The 16,378-nt window shown below is 39.1% G+C and overlaps 1 protein-coding gene across 2 annotated transcripts in view; it reads right to left on the bottom strand.

The window, feature by feature from the left end:
• Positions 1-4,739: 4,739 nt before the first annotated feature.
• Positions 4,740-16,378, bottom strand: part of fbxo7 (F-box protein 7) — a 29,155-nt gene continuing 17,516 nt past the window's right edge. For both annotated transcript variants that reach the window (XM_048549051.2, XM_048549052.2), the window contains exons 4-9: positions 14,051-14,192; positions 11,062-11,145; positions 10,074-10,169; positions 8,255-8,431; positions 6,573-6,604; positions 4,740-5,719 (exon numbers count right to left, since the gene is read on the bottom strand). In XM_048549051.2, the coding sequence (XP_048405008.2) occupies positions 5,345-5,719; positions 6,573-6,604; positions 8,255-8,431; positions 10,074-10,169; positions 11,062-11,145; positions 14,051-14,192 (906 nt within the window). In that variant the 3' untranslated portion in view covers positions 4,740-5,344. The remainder of the gene's footprint in view (positions 5,720-6,572; positions 6,605-8,254; positions 8,432-10,073; positions 10,170-11,061; positions 11,146-14,050; positions 14,193-16,378) is intronic.

Below are 16,378 nucleotides of genomic sequence, written 5' to 3' on the forward strand. Positions count from 1 at the left end.
GTGCTATTTGGGCACAGAACAAGAAACAGTTTTCACTAGATTCAAACAACCAGTGATGACAATATCAACGTTGAATGTTCTGATTCCAACTGATGGTAATACTGAATGTCAGATTCAAGAGTGACACCTAGTTTGGTAGGCCACAAGTTTCATTTTTACAACTTGGTTACTGCTGTGGAGGTGGTAGCATAGTGGTAACATCACTGGACTGGTGATACAGAACCCCCAAGCTCTAATGTTCTGGGAACATGAATTCAAATCCTATAATGGCAGATGATGAAATTTGAATCCAAAGAAAAATCTGGTATGAACTTCATGGCAACCATGTTAGCCACTGTTAACTATGCCAAAAAATGCATTTGGTTCACCAGTGGAAAGGAAATCTGCTGAACTGTGTCAATTCAGACCACGGTAATGTGGTTGAGTCTTAACTGCTCTTTGACATGACACTTGCAAGTCATGCAGTTCAAGGGTAATTAGGTACAGTAAAAAATACTGGCCTTGCTAGCAACAGCCACAGCCCCTAACAAATAGCACTTCTCAGATTTACCAGATATCTCAAAGTGCTTAAACAAAAGCCAAATAAGCAATGCTGGAGTAACAAAATGGAGGACAAGGTTCATGGTCGGAAATTGTTGAACTTTGTGTTGACTCAAAAGGTTTATAAAGTGTAAAAGTGGAAAGCAAGTTGCTGCTCCACCAGATTGTGTTGGAATATTCCAATACAACACGAATACTGCAACAGACCTAGGATGTAATGGAGAGCCCTCACCCTGATAGGATCTGTCATCTTCAACATCTCATGATTCTCCAATAGCACATTCCAATACAATCACAGGAGGTGCAACACTTCCACTTTTACATCGTCCTTTCTCAAGAAGCCCTTCCATGTAAAGCAGTGCTTGACCTCTACTACTTTTAAATCAAGCCTACTGGATTTACCATTCACAACGTGGTCTCTTCCACACAGGGGCAATCAAAAGCAGACTGGGGACTTGTTTTGTTTAACACCTCTACTCTGTTTATGAACGTGACGCAAACTTCCAGTTGCTTGGCATTTAATATATCATCTTACTGTCATGCTCTCACACGCACTACTTTTGACAGTACGAATCTCAATTTTCCAGAACTTATCAGTTTCAAATAAACAGACTGGTGAAAACCTCTCTCCACTTGATGTCAAAATGCTTTATGGCTAATAAAATACTTAAAAGGGTAATTGTTGTAATGTAAGAATGTTAAGTAATTACAACACAAATAAATTTCACATTTAAAATGAATTTAAAAATTCTACAGCCAATTATATTAACAATGTTATTATGAATAAAGCTGCTGTCCTTTTTTTAGATTGTGTATGAAATAAGGTCAATGAGCTTGTGGTGTAGATTGAAATTGGCAGGTATGATGTGGTGAGCATCATGGCTACAAGGGGGTCAGGACTGGGAGCTAAATATCCAAGGATATACATCCAGCAGAAAAGACAGGCAGGTGGGCACAGTCATAGGGGGTGGGGTTGCCTTATTAGTATGAAATTAAATCAATAGCAAGAAACAAAATAGGGTCAGATGATGTAGAATCTGTGTGGGTAAAGTTGAAAAGCCACAAAGGTTGAAAAAAAACCGACAAATCAGATTTATGTACAGGCCTCCAAAAAATAGTCAGGATTTGGGGCACAAGATACACATTTTTCGCTATCTCCTAGTGTTAAAAAAAAGGCAAGTGATCACGAGGGATTTCAATATGCAGGTGGACTGGGAAAATCAGGTGGGTGGTGGATTACAAGAGGGATTTGTGGCATGTCTACAAGATGACTTTTTGGAGCAGCTTGTGGCGGAGCCCGCTAGGGAACAGGCAATACAGGATTTAGCGTTCTGCAATGAGGCAGACTTGATTCAGGAATTTAAGGTGATTGAACCCTTAGGAGGCAGTGACCATAATATGGTAGAATTCACATTGCAATTTGAGAGAAGGTGGAATCAGACGTAGCGGTGTTCTAGTTGAATAAAGGCAACTACAGAGACGCGAGTGAGGAGCTGACCAGAATTGGCAGAGGATGACCCTAGCAGGAAAGACGATGGAACAGCAATGGCAGGAGTTTCTGGGAGAAATTAAGGAGACACAGCAAAAATTCATCCCTCGGAAAAAGCAGCTTACTGAAGGGAGGATGAGGCTGACAAGGGAAGACAGGGGCAGCATAAAAGTAAAACAAAGCATATAATTTGGCAAATGGCAGCAGGAAGCCTACAAAGACCAACAGACAACAACAGAAATAAAGTAATGAGAAGATTGATTAGGACGGTAAGTTAGCCAGTAGTACAAAAGATTGCAAGAGTTTTGTTAGCTATCTAAAGGGGCAAAAGTGGACATTGGGCTGCTAGAATATGACACTGTTGAAATAGTAATGTGGAACAAAGAAAGGGCTGAGGACTGAATAAGTACTTTGTGTCAGTCTTCATGGTGGAATCATAGAACCCCTACAGTGTGAAAGCAGACTATTCAGCCCATTGAGTCCACACTGCCCCTCCAGAGAGCATTCCACCCATACACATGCCCTATCCCTGTAACTCTGCAATTTTCCATGGCTAATTCCTGGACACAATGGGCAATTTGGCATGGCCAACTCACCTAACCTGCACATCTTCAAACTGTGGGAGGAAACTGGAGCACCTGGAGGAAAGCCAAGCAGACACTGAGAACGTGCAAACTACACACAGCCAGTCACCCGAGGCTGGAATCAAAACCGGATCCCTGATGCTGCAGGCAGCAGCACTAACCACTGAGCCGCCCTAAAAGTTGGAAGTTCCAAAAAGTGAATATCACCTAGACCAGATGGACTACCCCTTCAGCTATTTCCTTCAGAGTTCTGATGACGATAGCTGAAGAGATCATGGAGGCATTAGTGGTGATATTTCAGGAATCACTGGAGTCAGGGACAGTCCCAGAGGACTGGAAAATTGTTAATGTAACACCCTGTTTAAGAAGTGAGTAAGGCAAAAGACAGGAAGTTACAGGCTGATTTGCCTGGACCTCGGTCAATGGTAAGATGTGAGACCCTGTGAAGGATGAGAATTCTGAATACTTGGAAATGTATGGTAAAATAGGGTGAAGTCAGCATGGTTTCATAACGAGGAGGCCATGCTTGACAAATCAGTTAGAATTCTTTGAGGTGGTAATCAGCAGGTTAGACTAAGGAGACTCAATGGATGTTATCTACCTGGGCTTCAAGGAGGCCTTTGTCAAGGTGCCACACAGGAGGCTGCTGAGTAAGATAAGGGCCCATGGTGTTAAGAAGGCAAGGTACTAGCATGGAAAGAAGATTGGCTTCCTAGCAGAAAGCAGACAGGAGACATAAAAGGATCCTTCTCAGCATGGCAGCCAGTGGCTAGTGGTGTTCCACAAGGGTCAATGTTGGGGCCACAACTTTTCACTTTACATATTAAAGATTTAGATGAAGGAACTAAGGGCGTTCTGGCTCAGTTTGCAGATGATACAAAGATAGGTAGAGGAACAGGTAGTATTGAGGAGGCAGGGAGGCTGCAGAAAGATTTAGACAGTTTAAAAGATTAGACAAAGTAGCAGACGGAATACATATGTGGGCAAGTGTGAAGTCATGCACTTTGTCAGGAAGAGGAGGCATGGAATATTTAACTAAATAAGGAAAAGATTCAGAAATCTGAAGTGCAGAGGGACTTGGAGTTCTAGTCCAGGATTCTCTTAAGGTAAACTTTCAGGTCGAGTTGGTAGTTCAGAAGGCAAATACAATGCTGGCATTTATTTTGAGGACTAGAATATAAAAGGGACGTACTTCTGAGGCTTCATAAAGCTCTGATTTGACCATATTTAGAGTATTGTGAGCAATTTTCAGCCCTATACTTCGGGAAGGGTGTACTGGCCCTGCAGCGGGTCCAGAGGAGGTTTACGAGAATCATTCCTGGAATGAAAGGCTTAACATATGAGGAACGTTTAAGGACTCTGGGTCTATACTCGATGGAGCTTAGAAGGATGACGGGGGATCTAATTGAAACATACAGAATACTGAATGGCTTGGACAGAGCGGACATTGGGAAGATGTTTCCATTGGTAAGAGGCTAGGACCTCAAGGCACAGCCTTAGAGTAAAGGGAAGACCCTTTATAAACGAGATAAGGGGAAATTTCTTCAGCGAGAGAGTGGTGAACTTACTGAATTCATTTCCACAAAAGGCTGTGGAGGCCACGATATTGAGTATATTTAAGACAGAGATAGATAGGTTCTGAATTGTCAAGGGGATTCATGGGTTTCAGGGAGAAAACAGGAGAATGGGGTTGAGAAATTCATTGGCCATGACTGAATGGCAGAGCAGTCTTACATGAGTCAAATAGCCTAATTTCTGCTGCTATGTCTTATGGTGGTGAATGTGCGTATTAACATGCATGTTATGCCAGTGAAGAGATGCAGATTCACAATCCTCACAAGCTTAGTCAGAGGAAGGCATCAAGAAGAAACAGCATGATACACCTGCAGAGTCAAGTTACAGTCAACAAATTGAACACAAGTTCCCTAATACTTAACTTGAAATGGAAGCAGGCAAGTAGAGGAACTTCATAGTACAAAGAAAAACTCACATCACAGATCAACAGCACAAGGATCCAAATAAATCAGGCACTGGTCCAAACTCCAAAATAAACCATATGGCATTTCAGATTTAGATTGTTGACCTAGACTTGTACAAAATGGCTTTGAGAAAGAATCATTCAAAAGTCATCTGAAACGATTTATTTCTGCGCACTATACAGTAAATATTATAAGTGCTTTTTAACTGTAAGCAAGTAACACCCTTGTAGGTAGCATACTGGAGCCTTAATTTGGTAATATATTGATAAGCAAAACAAAATAGCATTGCAATTTTTCTACTGTGTAGAGTAATAATTCATTAGTTGCTGATTTCTTTGAATAATGTTCTCAAATTCAACCTAACTTGTACAAATCGTCATTAGCGTCTGCTCCAAATGAAGATTTAAAATTTTCCACCAAAGGTATTCCAAATGAAAATATTAACATATTCAGAAAAATAATGCAACATTCTATTAATCACTTTTGTCTCTGCCTATAAAATAAAATCCATAAATATTGCACTCTATCAGATCTAATTTGCATTTTAGCCCTACATTCCACATTTCTTGCAGTTCTTATTTTACCTTTAAGGCTTGGTTTGGCAAATTAAAATACAATATAATTTGTGCATGTTCCTGTTGTAGCTCTTTTTATGAAAAAAGAAAATAAAGACTGACAAAGACTTGAGCAGCAACTAACCATCCTTTAAGAACTAGATCTCAGACAAGTCCAGAAGCTTCATTGAAGAGCTCTTAAATGATGCCACGCCTAATGTTTGCTGATCTGCCTCCAGTAGACCTCCCTGGAAATCTGTGAAATCCAGGCACTCCAGTTGACTGACCTGGCAAAGAATCAGTTGGGTCAAACGGTGGTCTAAATGGAGGCAAGGTCCCTGGCATTGGTCCTGATCCAGGTAGAAAGCGATTAATAGGATCTCCTCTGTAAGGCAGCTGAGGATGCTCATCATATTCTCCTCCAATAACCCCAGGTGGATAAAACTGGCGAGGCTCAAAGGGGAAGGGATTGAAGAGGCCAGGCTGACCTGGAATTGGGGGCAAAGCTGGTGGCAAATAGAGGGGAATTCGGTGCAATGTTTTGCTCCTCATCACATACTTTTCCTTATAGAGCTTTAAAATAAAAAACAAAGGGTTGTGTTAAAGTTAGAACATCTGCACAAATGCAAAGGCATTGAAAATATTGTAGTCCCTTTAATTGTTTATTCCCCTTTTAACTATCGTAGCTTTCACCCTATTGCTCTTGACACAAGCTATGCCCGAGGTGAGACAACAGGGTAGGCTCTCTTCCCAAGGTGAGACGGTATTAGGTTGGTGCAGTGATGGGCCCATTTAAATGTAGAAAGGGAAAAGTCATAGCTCAATTTGACAAATTCTCCCAATAATACTGTCAAAATTAGGAACTTACTGACATTCATCAGTGACTAATGCTAGATGGAATATGGCAGCAAGACTATTGGCATTGCTTACTCCCAGAAGACTTTTTTTCCTAAATTTGGATACCATCATAGTTTTGAGAGAATTTTCAGTATCATCATTGACTTTGTCATCTCAACTGCAAACTCTGGAGCCCTTGCCACTTTGTGGCAGTGTCGCTGCTTCAGTTTCTCTTTTTTCATTTGTCCCTCATGCAAGGACGGGCAAAATTAGTCCATAAGCACCTGCGTAACTAGTCAGTCTTAACACAAGAGCCTGAACAGTAACAGATCATTTGGGTTGCTGGCAGTGGACAATCCACGTGAAGTAGAGATTAATACATCCTTCATTTCAGCATCTCCTGGGAGTTCAATGGGAAATTGGCCAATTCCTCCCTCCTCTAATTGGTCTACATAAATTGAGGCCAATTGTGGAAAATAAAAATAGCATTTACATTCACAGAATATTTGAATTCCAGTCAGTCAATCCTGAACTAAAAAATAAAAGGTACGTTTTTCAATTAGATGATTCTAAAAAAAGCTCTACTCACTTCCTTCCAGTTATGACTGCTGGCTCGTGAATCTGTGTCAAAAACAAAAAATTAGATAATCCTTAATTTAAAAGTGAACCAGCTGGCAAGTGACACTTTAGATGTAACTAAAAGGTTTTATTCATCCTAGAAAAAAAGGCTGATTGAATAATTTATAACAGTCCCTTTAAAATCTGATTTGATATTTACAGTATACACACAAAGTACGAAGACATGTTCACTTGGCTCACACCTTGTATGATCTCAGAATATCCAATGACAAATAATTTTACAGTCTATGACTAATAAATGAGATTGATTTATTTTCTCTCAATTAACAACAGTAAGAATGTGCAACATTTCATCACAGGGCTCAGAACATTGAATTTAGAAAATATATATTCATGGGATACATTCATCCTCAACTGACCTGCAGAACATGGTGAGCTGCCTTCTTGAACTAAATGCACCTACAGTGCTGTTAGGAAGGAGGGGGTGGAGTCTACAATTTTGACCTACTGACAGCGAGGAAACAACGATATAATTTCAAGTCAGGATGGCATGTTGCTTGGAGGTGAATTTGTGGTATTCTTGTGCATTTGCTGTTCTTACCCTTCTAGACGGTAGAGTTGTGGGGTTGGAAGATGCTGTTTGAAGGAACTTGGGTAGAGTTGTGGGGTTGGAAGATGCTGTTTGAAGGAACTTGGGTTGGTTTGCCGCAGTGCACCTTAGAGATGGTAAACACTGCTACCACTACTTAAAATGGGTCTGCCTGACATTCAGCCCACTGTCTCAACCTCTAGTTGTTGATCAATTGACCTCCCTGATCTAGCTAAATTTTACTGAGAGGCAAGCTGTTTTGTGCTTTTTTCCATACAAAGAAGCTGTGCATTTTACACCCTTGATATTATCCAGTCTCCAGTAAATGATCAGTTTGAGAACTGGCAAATGTCACTAATGCGTCACTGTTTTCCACATCAGTTTGATTAATTAACTAATTAAGACTTGCAGGTCTCTCCTCAGAAAGAAGCGAAGAAGTAGTGAAAAGTAGTGAAGAAAGGAATTCTTGAAGGTGGTGCAAATCCAGCAGGTTGCTTTGTCCTGGATGACAATGGCCTTCTTCAGTGTTGTTTGAACTTCACCCATCCAGGCAAGTGGACATTCTTCCATTATACTCCCTGCTTGCGCCTTGTAAGTAATGGACAGGCATTTGAAACACAGGAAGCTAGTTACATGCCACAGAATTCTTAGTATCTGATTACTTTTGTAGGTACATTATTTATATTGCTGATCTGATTAAGTTTCTGGTGAAATGGCATCCTCCAGGATGTTGATAATGAGTGATCTGGCAATACTAGCTTCGTTGAAGATCGAGGAAAGATAGTTAGATTCTCTTGTTGGCGACAGTCGATGCCTGGCACTAATATTACTTGTCACCTGGCAACCCAAGCCTGGTTGTTGACACGGTCATGCTGTGTGTGGACATGGATGGCTTCAGCAGCTGAGCAGTGACTAATACTGCTATAAACATATTACAGTTAGTAGTGCAGGAAATGTAACGTTCACTTTTTAATATGACATTATACTGTAGGGTCATGTGCAACATTTCCATAAACGTATTAAAACAAGTGAGTTATCAGGTCACACAGCATTTCACTCGGTGCCCCGATAGGTGTTCCTGAATTTCAAGAACGCTAGCTCACCTCTGAAGTCCCTCAGGTATAGAAATCTCCAAAGCAGTTGGTCATTGGTTGCTGTGTAAAGATCCCGGCACACCGTTGAGAGAGATAAAATGGAAAGTACATCCAGGAGCCTGAAAATTCGCAATTTGAGTTCAAGAGGTAGAACCACAAGACCAAACACATCAGGGAGGTTCAAAGCTGGAAAAATTTAAAACATTATTTTTGTATGAAAACCAAACCATACATTGCCTTTTTAATTCCAGGACAATCTTTGATTCCTGACTCCAAACTAAAATATTGAAATGCAACAACCTGAACCAAAAAGGCATTTCGCATGTAAAACAAGCAGAAAGAAAAGCATTTCGATTAAACATCTGCAGGTTCTGATTTCCATTTCCCTAGACCACCAGATTTACTCCTGATATCAACAAGCCAAGACAGTTCTAACCACTGAATATACACAGTGCTCTTTATTCATACAAAGTACACTACAAATACTACCGCAATAAGTTTTTATCCGTACAATACTTACAATCACAAGTGAACCCCTTTATATGGGTCTGCCTGACATTCAGCCCACTGTCTCAACCTCTAGTTGTTGATCAATTGACCTCCCTGAGCTAGCTAAATTTTACTGAGAGGCAAGCTGTTTTGTGCTTTTTTCCATACAAAGAAGCTGTACATTTTACACCCTTGATATTATCCAGTCTCCAGTAAATGATCAGTTTGAGAACTGGCAAATGTCACTAATGAGTCACTGTTTTCCACATCAGTTTGATTAATTAACTAATTAAGACTTGCAGGTCTCTCCTCAGAAAGAAGCTTGTCTCTTACCCTTAATGAACTCTGACATATAAAAATGTTAGCTCATGCCTGCTGTTTTCCACTTTTCCATCATCCAATCAACTGTATAGTTAAACAGCACAATTTATGCTAATCCCAAATTCAGTTGATAGTCGATATTACCACTGATGATTTCACATTTAAAAAAATCTTCAGGTTTTCTATAATTACTGTGACACTTTAATTCATTACTCGAGTTGCAAGCTTGATATAAACACACATACATTCCTTCAGCCTAACAAAATCACTTCAAAAATGTGTGAGTTTTCCAATTAGATCATCACCAGGTTTCAAAGATTTCTCCTTTTCATTTAACTTCACTTTGGTTAATGCAGCAAATTTTAGGTTAATATCTAACACACTGCAGAAATACAAAAGACAGTGGATAAATCTATATGTAATTTATATTTCTGTATACTAGCACAGTATGTAAAATGAGGATATTCCCTGAATAACACTGCTGCCATTTGTTTTAATGTGGTTACTGAGAATGTTCAGTCTTTTTACCAATTAATGTCTCTTTCCCCTGACCCTTGTTACATTTTTTTCTTATGAGAAAATGATGCCCATTCAGCACATCTTCATTTACCATAGTATTTTTTAGGAGCGTATTAGGAATGTTAGTTAAGGAGTTGCACTATTTATTTCAAATTTAAATAATGAACATACACGTAACTATTATACTGTTGTTTTTGCACAACGATTGATTGAGATCAATAGAGGTTCTTGCTAGAACAAACTTGGTCATATTTGGTCTGGAGGGAAGCATTGGGTTACAAAGCCAGCCATACACTACTAAAATTAAAACTAATACAGTAGCTAATTTTCAGACAATCATTTCCCAAGAATCTTATTTAGCTTTCTAAAAGTGAACATACAATGTTACAATTTATGGCGAAAACATGGCTTTCAATTCAAATTAATACTCTTGTCCCTATTCATCTGCTGCCTCCTCTTTTAATGCTGTATCAAGAAAGAAAGAGGCCAAGGCACTTACCTTGCCTGGCACTGGCAAGAAGAGGGTACACAAGTTGATCTTTGAACATGCAGGAAAGTTTTTGTAGATCTTTATACAGATTTGCGGCGTCCCCACCTTACAAAGAGAAAGATACTTTATCAGAAACAATTAGGGCTGATCTTAAATCTTGAGATTTGGTCAGAAGTGACATCTTTGTTACATTACCATAAGTGACAGACTGTGATTACACAACACATTGTACACAGAAACATGTTTGGATATATTTGAGAAAATAATCTCCATATCAAAAACAATAAATTTATATGGAGGAGGAAAAGCATGAGAACATATAATGTGAAGCAAAGCACTGAAAAAGACACAGGAGACTCAAGTGCTTTTCACAAACGTACCAAAGAAAGGTGTTAAAAACCAACTATAATGCTGATTCACATGCCCTCGCTGAAGAAGGGATTCTAGTGAACTGAGGCACTAGTGAATGGTACCTGGATTTGACAGCTTGTGTGTTATGGAGAAGCTGACGCCAATAACACACCAGTCTAAACATTAGAAAAGCACATGTCAGTCAGGCATCTGCAAAGGAGCTCCAAGGTGCTATGTAAAGCTACTCACAATCCATTTTCATTGGTCTTGCAGTACGCTTCACTAAAGCAGGTAACCTGACTTCTGATGAAACATTCAATCAATAAACATGAAATAATATGCAGTAGTCTAATTACTACAGTAGGTTACACCCTTCTATCTGTGGACTTATGTTAAGGTGTGCTGGTCTTGAATTTGGCAATTCCTAGTCAGTATAAATCCGGAGTATAACAATCTCTAATTCAGTAGAAAGTGACAATCCTACATTCTACTAGAACAGAGAGATAAGTTAATGTTGTAACCAGTCTTGTGGATATTCATTAAAAAATACAGGTATACTTTTGCATTTCCCATCAAGTGTCATAGAAACATGCAGATTTATAAAGCTGTTTAAAATTCTATTACAAAAATTACAAACAGAACTTACCCAGTTTATTTAAATAAACATAGGATGCAGGAAGCAACTGTAATCTCTTTACACTTTTGACATTCTCATTTATCTTCAGTGTGGCTGTCAGAAAGAGGGAAAACAGTTGACACAATTGGGTGTTCATGCACTCACAATTGAACTAAAGTTCTGAGGCCTACCTCTGAGCCAGGGTTTTAAGTTCAAGTTCCAGCTGTTCCAGAGGTGGGCCTTTGCATATCTAAAGAAGTTGATATAAAAGTATCTATCATAGAGCTCTAGCAGTATTCCATCTATGACTGAAAATTTCACTAATAAGCTTAAAAAGGGCAGCATATTGGAGGATCAGTACAACATCACCGAGTAGTGGGATACATGCTCATTTTTAACTGCCTAGAACACCAAAACTGGTGAGTAGTAAAACCTCAGCTGAATATTATGAAGATTCAGATGCTTATCTGGAATAAAGGAACTTCAGCTTAGCCTTTGGAGTAACTGTCTGCTCAAAACTGATGAACAAACCAGAGTAAGATGGGCTTTAAAAGCTCAAAGATCAAATTTCTAAGCTAATTATCATGGCACAAGGATTGTAAACAAGACACAGCTACAAATGCATGCTTATAACTATTCCTTGGTCAGTCACTATCCACTTTTAAAAATGTCTCAACGTCTATAATGCACTATCTTAGATGACATTTCTGTTATCAGCAATCACTCACTAAGAGTATGATTGCTCACCTGTGGAATGCATGTCACTGGTCATGGATTCTGTGGGTCCTTGTGTGACTGATGAGCCCAGTCCTCGAACTGCATCTCCAATGACACATTTGACATTTCAGTATTGCATTATTGAAGGTGCAGTTTTCAGATACAAACTAAGACTCTACCGTCTTGTCGAGTAAATGCAGATTTCATTCGACTGTTTAGTGTAAAACAGGCAGGTAGTACCTAAACAGGTTAACAAGTCAATGTGCTCCCTGCTGTGGGCTCAGTCCGTGTGCACAAATTCACTTGTATTAATATAGATTCCTCGTATCCTCAGTGTCCCAAAATATATTACAAATTTTTCCCAGTGAAAAAAATGCTTTGCTAACTTTGTATAAATAAGTAAGCATTCTGTGAATTCTGCAATGTCACAGTATCATCTGTTTTGCACAACGGTCATAAACTTTAAGCCAATTACATAGGTATGGGGAAACAGTTGGCTAAGATTGTTGGGTGAGCAAATGAAAGTGTATGGCAATAAACAATGGAAAACTCTAAAAACAAAATTTAAAATGTTAAACAAGTATACATCCCATTGAAAAATCTCTGAGAAAGATCCACTTGTGGTATACAAAAGGAGTTTAAGGATAGCACTAGATTAAAAGGTTTATAATGTTGTAAAGAATAGCAGTAAGTATAAAGATTGGGAGTGTTCTAGGAACCAGTAAAAGGCCAACAAAAATTTGATTTACGAAAGGAAAAATGAAATGCAAAAGAAAAAACAAGCCATGAATATAAAAACTGATATTAAAATTTACACATGTATGAGGAGAATAGATAAAGTAAACATTGGCCCCTTAAAAGTAGCAACAGGAAGAAATCATGGGGGTAGGAGGAACTAGCAGAAACATTGAACAAATATCACATACCTTTATTATAGAAGGCAAGATATATACCAGAGGTGTACAAGGGAGAAGGTATACAAACAAGGGGCTAATCAGAGTGAGGAAATTGTTGCAATTAATATCAGCCAAACATTTAAAAGGAGAAAGTCAACAAACTAAAATCTGACAGATCCCAAGGATCGACACCCTAGGGTTTGAAGAGAGATAGCTGCACAGCTAGAAATGCATTGAAGATGATTCTCTAAAAATCCCTAGAAAAGTGGAGCAATTCCAGCGGGTTGAAAGTGGTGAACTGTAACATCGTTGTTCAAGGCAGGATCAGGAGAGAAACAGAGAATTACAGGTCAGTTGGCCGGGCATCAGCCACTGGGAAAATGCTCGAAGTCTTAACAATGCAACTAAATGCAATGAAAAGTATAGATTGGGAAACACTATTCAACAAATTTGTTAGTGTTGGTTTGCAAATGTAACTAGTGGAATGCATAAAATGAAACGAGCAGTGTACTTGGATTTCTAAAGGAATTGATTAAAATGTTTCATTTAAAGTTAATACGCAAGATCAGGGCCCATGGACGTAAGTGTGATATATTAGCATAGGTATAGGATTAGTAAACAGAAAGCAAAGGCAGCATAAGTGAGACATTCTGAAGATGACAGGCTTTGGCTTGGAGTGCCACAGGGATCAAAGCTGGGGACCTCAGTTACAATCTACGTTAACAACTTACAAGAAGAGACAAAGTAAATCATCTCAGATTGCTGACAGGACAAAGCTGGATGGGAGTGCAAACTGAGGGATAGAGCAGTTGCAAAGATACACATATTATAAAGATTAAGTGAGTGAGCAATTGGAAATGATGTGGGGAAGCGTCAAAAATATTCCGTTTTTACTCCTACAATGAAACTTTCAAATAGGTTAATTTGAGAGATGGATGTACTACCAACATGACAAAAATTTAGCATACAGGTACAATAAGCAAATAGGAAAGACATAGCATACAGGCCTTTATTGCAAATGGATTGACGAATAAAGAGGTTTTGGTGTCGATTATACAGGGCTTTGGTGAGACTACATCTACAGCACAGTGTACAGTCCTGATTTCCACATTTAGGGAAGATTGATTCCATTTTAGGAACTTGGTCTTTACAGAAGCATACATTTCATAATTCTTGTAAGATCAGGTAGGAATTTACAATGTTTCATAGCAAGTAGGCAAAGCGAGTGAGCAAAAGTGAGACTATTTTCCTGCAAAGATGAACAAGCCTATCCATTTGGATCAAAGGTTTGATTGTCTAAACATGTGCGTATATATCCCAATCGAAAGGTCATAAGAGGTAAAACAATATAGGACATCTCATAAATGAATGGCATGTACTCCTTCCAAAAAGTTAGCATGCATTACCATTGACTACAACCAGATTTCCCATTGGGATGCAAGAGAGAGTAGCAGACCCATCTTCACACAGTGGGTGATTGTACTGTAGTCTATAGACACCTTCATTCTTCCATTTCTCAGGCATTTGGGAGATCTTCAGTCCCGTACCCTACAAAAACACAAGAGTAATACTTGTTGCATATCATTTCATTCCCTTCTCAGAATTCTTAGTAGAAGTTCTCACTAAGGTAATCAGGTTCAAGCGTCAATCAGCATAGGAGTGTAAGGATGATCTGAGCAATACGTCCAAAGAGAAGTGACTAACGTCTATTTGTTATCTCTATTCGTATTATATTTCAGGCTGAAAGTTTGCTATATACCAAACAAAAGATACATCTCATATTACCATTACTCAATACAACCAGCAGCACTGTCAACTTGAACTGGCAACTAAAAGCTTTTAATACTCATCCTCCAATAGCCTCATGTGACAAATTTAAAGGGTGGAAATGAGACAAGAACGAACCAGATTCTGTTGAGATTTCCTATGGAATGGTGGTCGTGTTCCTTTAATACATGAAAAGGTGCCTACAAAAAGCAGAGGTCATTGGTTTCACCTAATCAGATGGTAAGGAGTAAAATTATTTTTGCCAGATCACACAATAATTGAATGATATACAGCATAGGAGGAAGACATCCAGCCTCAGGTCAAAGCTACAGTACAGCCATACTGTTAATCTCACTCACCTGTTATTTATTTCCTTTTAACTATTTATCGAATTCTCTCCTCAATGTTGTTTTCCTCATTTAGCAATTTTGATGTGTGCCTAAAAAACAGCATACTAAGGAAAGTGACTTACCCATATACGATTAAGGGTGGATTATATTGCTGACTTGTAATTTATAGATTATAGAAAACCTATAGGCAGCCTTGAACCGAACTGTCCCAAAAAAAAATCACATACATAACTAAAGTATCCTTGTAAATTTATCTCCTACTCTCAGCTTCCAACCTCTCGGTACCAGTTCCGATTCACTGCCTCCGCTGACCCTCAAGTGAGGCTCAGGTGAGGGATGTTGAGCATGGTGGGGCAGCAGCAAAGATCAGAAGAGGGAGGGGGCATGACTGATCAGATGTTACAGGGAAGTAGTGGGAGGTAAGGTTGGGGAGGGTTGTAGCAGTTTGCTTTTAAAAAAAAATCTACATGCACATTAACCATGCTAAAATGAAAACAGAGCAAGCACTATTTGGGGAAATATGCCCAATTTGAAAACTGTGATAAAATATTTTCTTTTACAGTATGCTAGAAACTGTGGGTACCTATATTGAACCTGCTTCCACCACCTTTTCAGGCACTATTCCTGATCAAAACTTTTTGTATGAATAAAAAGATTGCATATCAATTTCTAAAGCCAATTTCTCCTTGTCTAACAAAACCCTTCTGACTCTGAACACCTATATCGAATTTGCTTTAACCTCTTTTTGCTCAACATAGTTCAGGAGGCACAATGTAATTACGGTACATATCTAAAAATAAACCAATGAGAATTATTTTTGGTACAGTGTAATCAACATTGAGTGACTTCCTGTGTTTGAAAGTATTGAACCCACCATTGTCTGCAGGGAAAACATCCTCTCATAGAGGCCTGCTGTGTTCATCCAACTCCACACTTTGTTATCTTCTCTCAGATAGCACCATCAGCTGACAGCAACAGAGCACTCCCATTGACAAAAGACCTCAAAGCAAAACTTCTTGCATATCCCATAATTGCTACTGGAACACATCTCTCACCTGACAAACTTATGACAACTCCAACTCTCGGAGACACACCTCCTGGGTGACTACAAACATTCCCAATCCAATGTGGTAACTGCTATGAGTGATATCTCAGATTTCAACATTCAAAATAAAATCTGGACGAAACAAACACTTGGAGACAGGCCAGGGTAGAGGCAGCCACTTGCTTTACAAATGGAATACAAGAAAAATTGCTAATTGTGACTATGTCAATCCATAAGATAATAAAACACAGGAGCAAAAGTGGATCATTCACCCTGTTGAATCTGCTTCCTATTTGGCAAAAGGTAACAATGACGTAGCCCAAAAGGACCAAATGCTCTCTGTGAGAGAGGGGGAGCAACAGAGGGAGGACTGGTAGTGGTTTAACTGAAAATCACCACACCTGAGGCAAAGGGACAGGTTGAGAAGGACAGTCCTTCATGGTAACTTCCGCTGCCTTAAAATCATGGCTGATCTGGTAATCCTCAACCCTACTTTCCTGCCTTTTCCTCAAACCCTTGATTAACTTGAAAATTATCTTATCATTAAATATACTTAATAACCCAGACTCAAT

Source organism: Stegostoma tigrinum, chromosome 18 (assembly GCF_030684315.1).
Source record: "Stegostoma tigrinum isolate sSteTig4 chromosome 18, sSteTig4.hap1, whole genome shotgun sequence".
Taxonomy (NCBI): domain Eukaryota; kingdom Metazoa; phylum Chordata; class Chondrichthyes; order Orectolobiformes; family Stegostomatidae; genus Stegostoma; species Stegostoma tigrinum.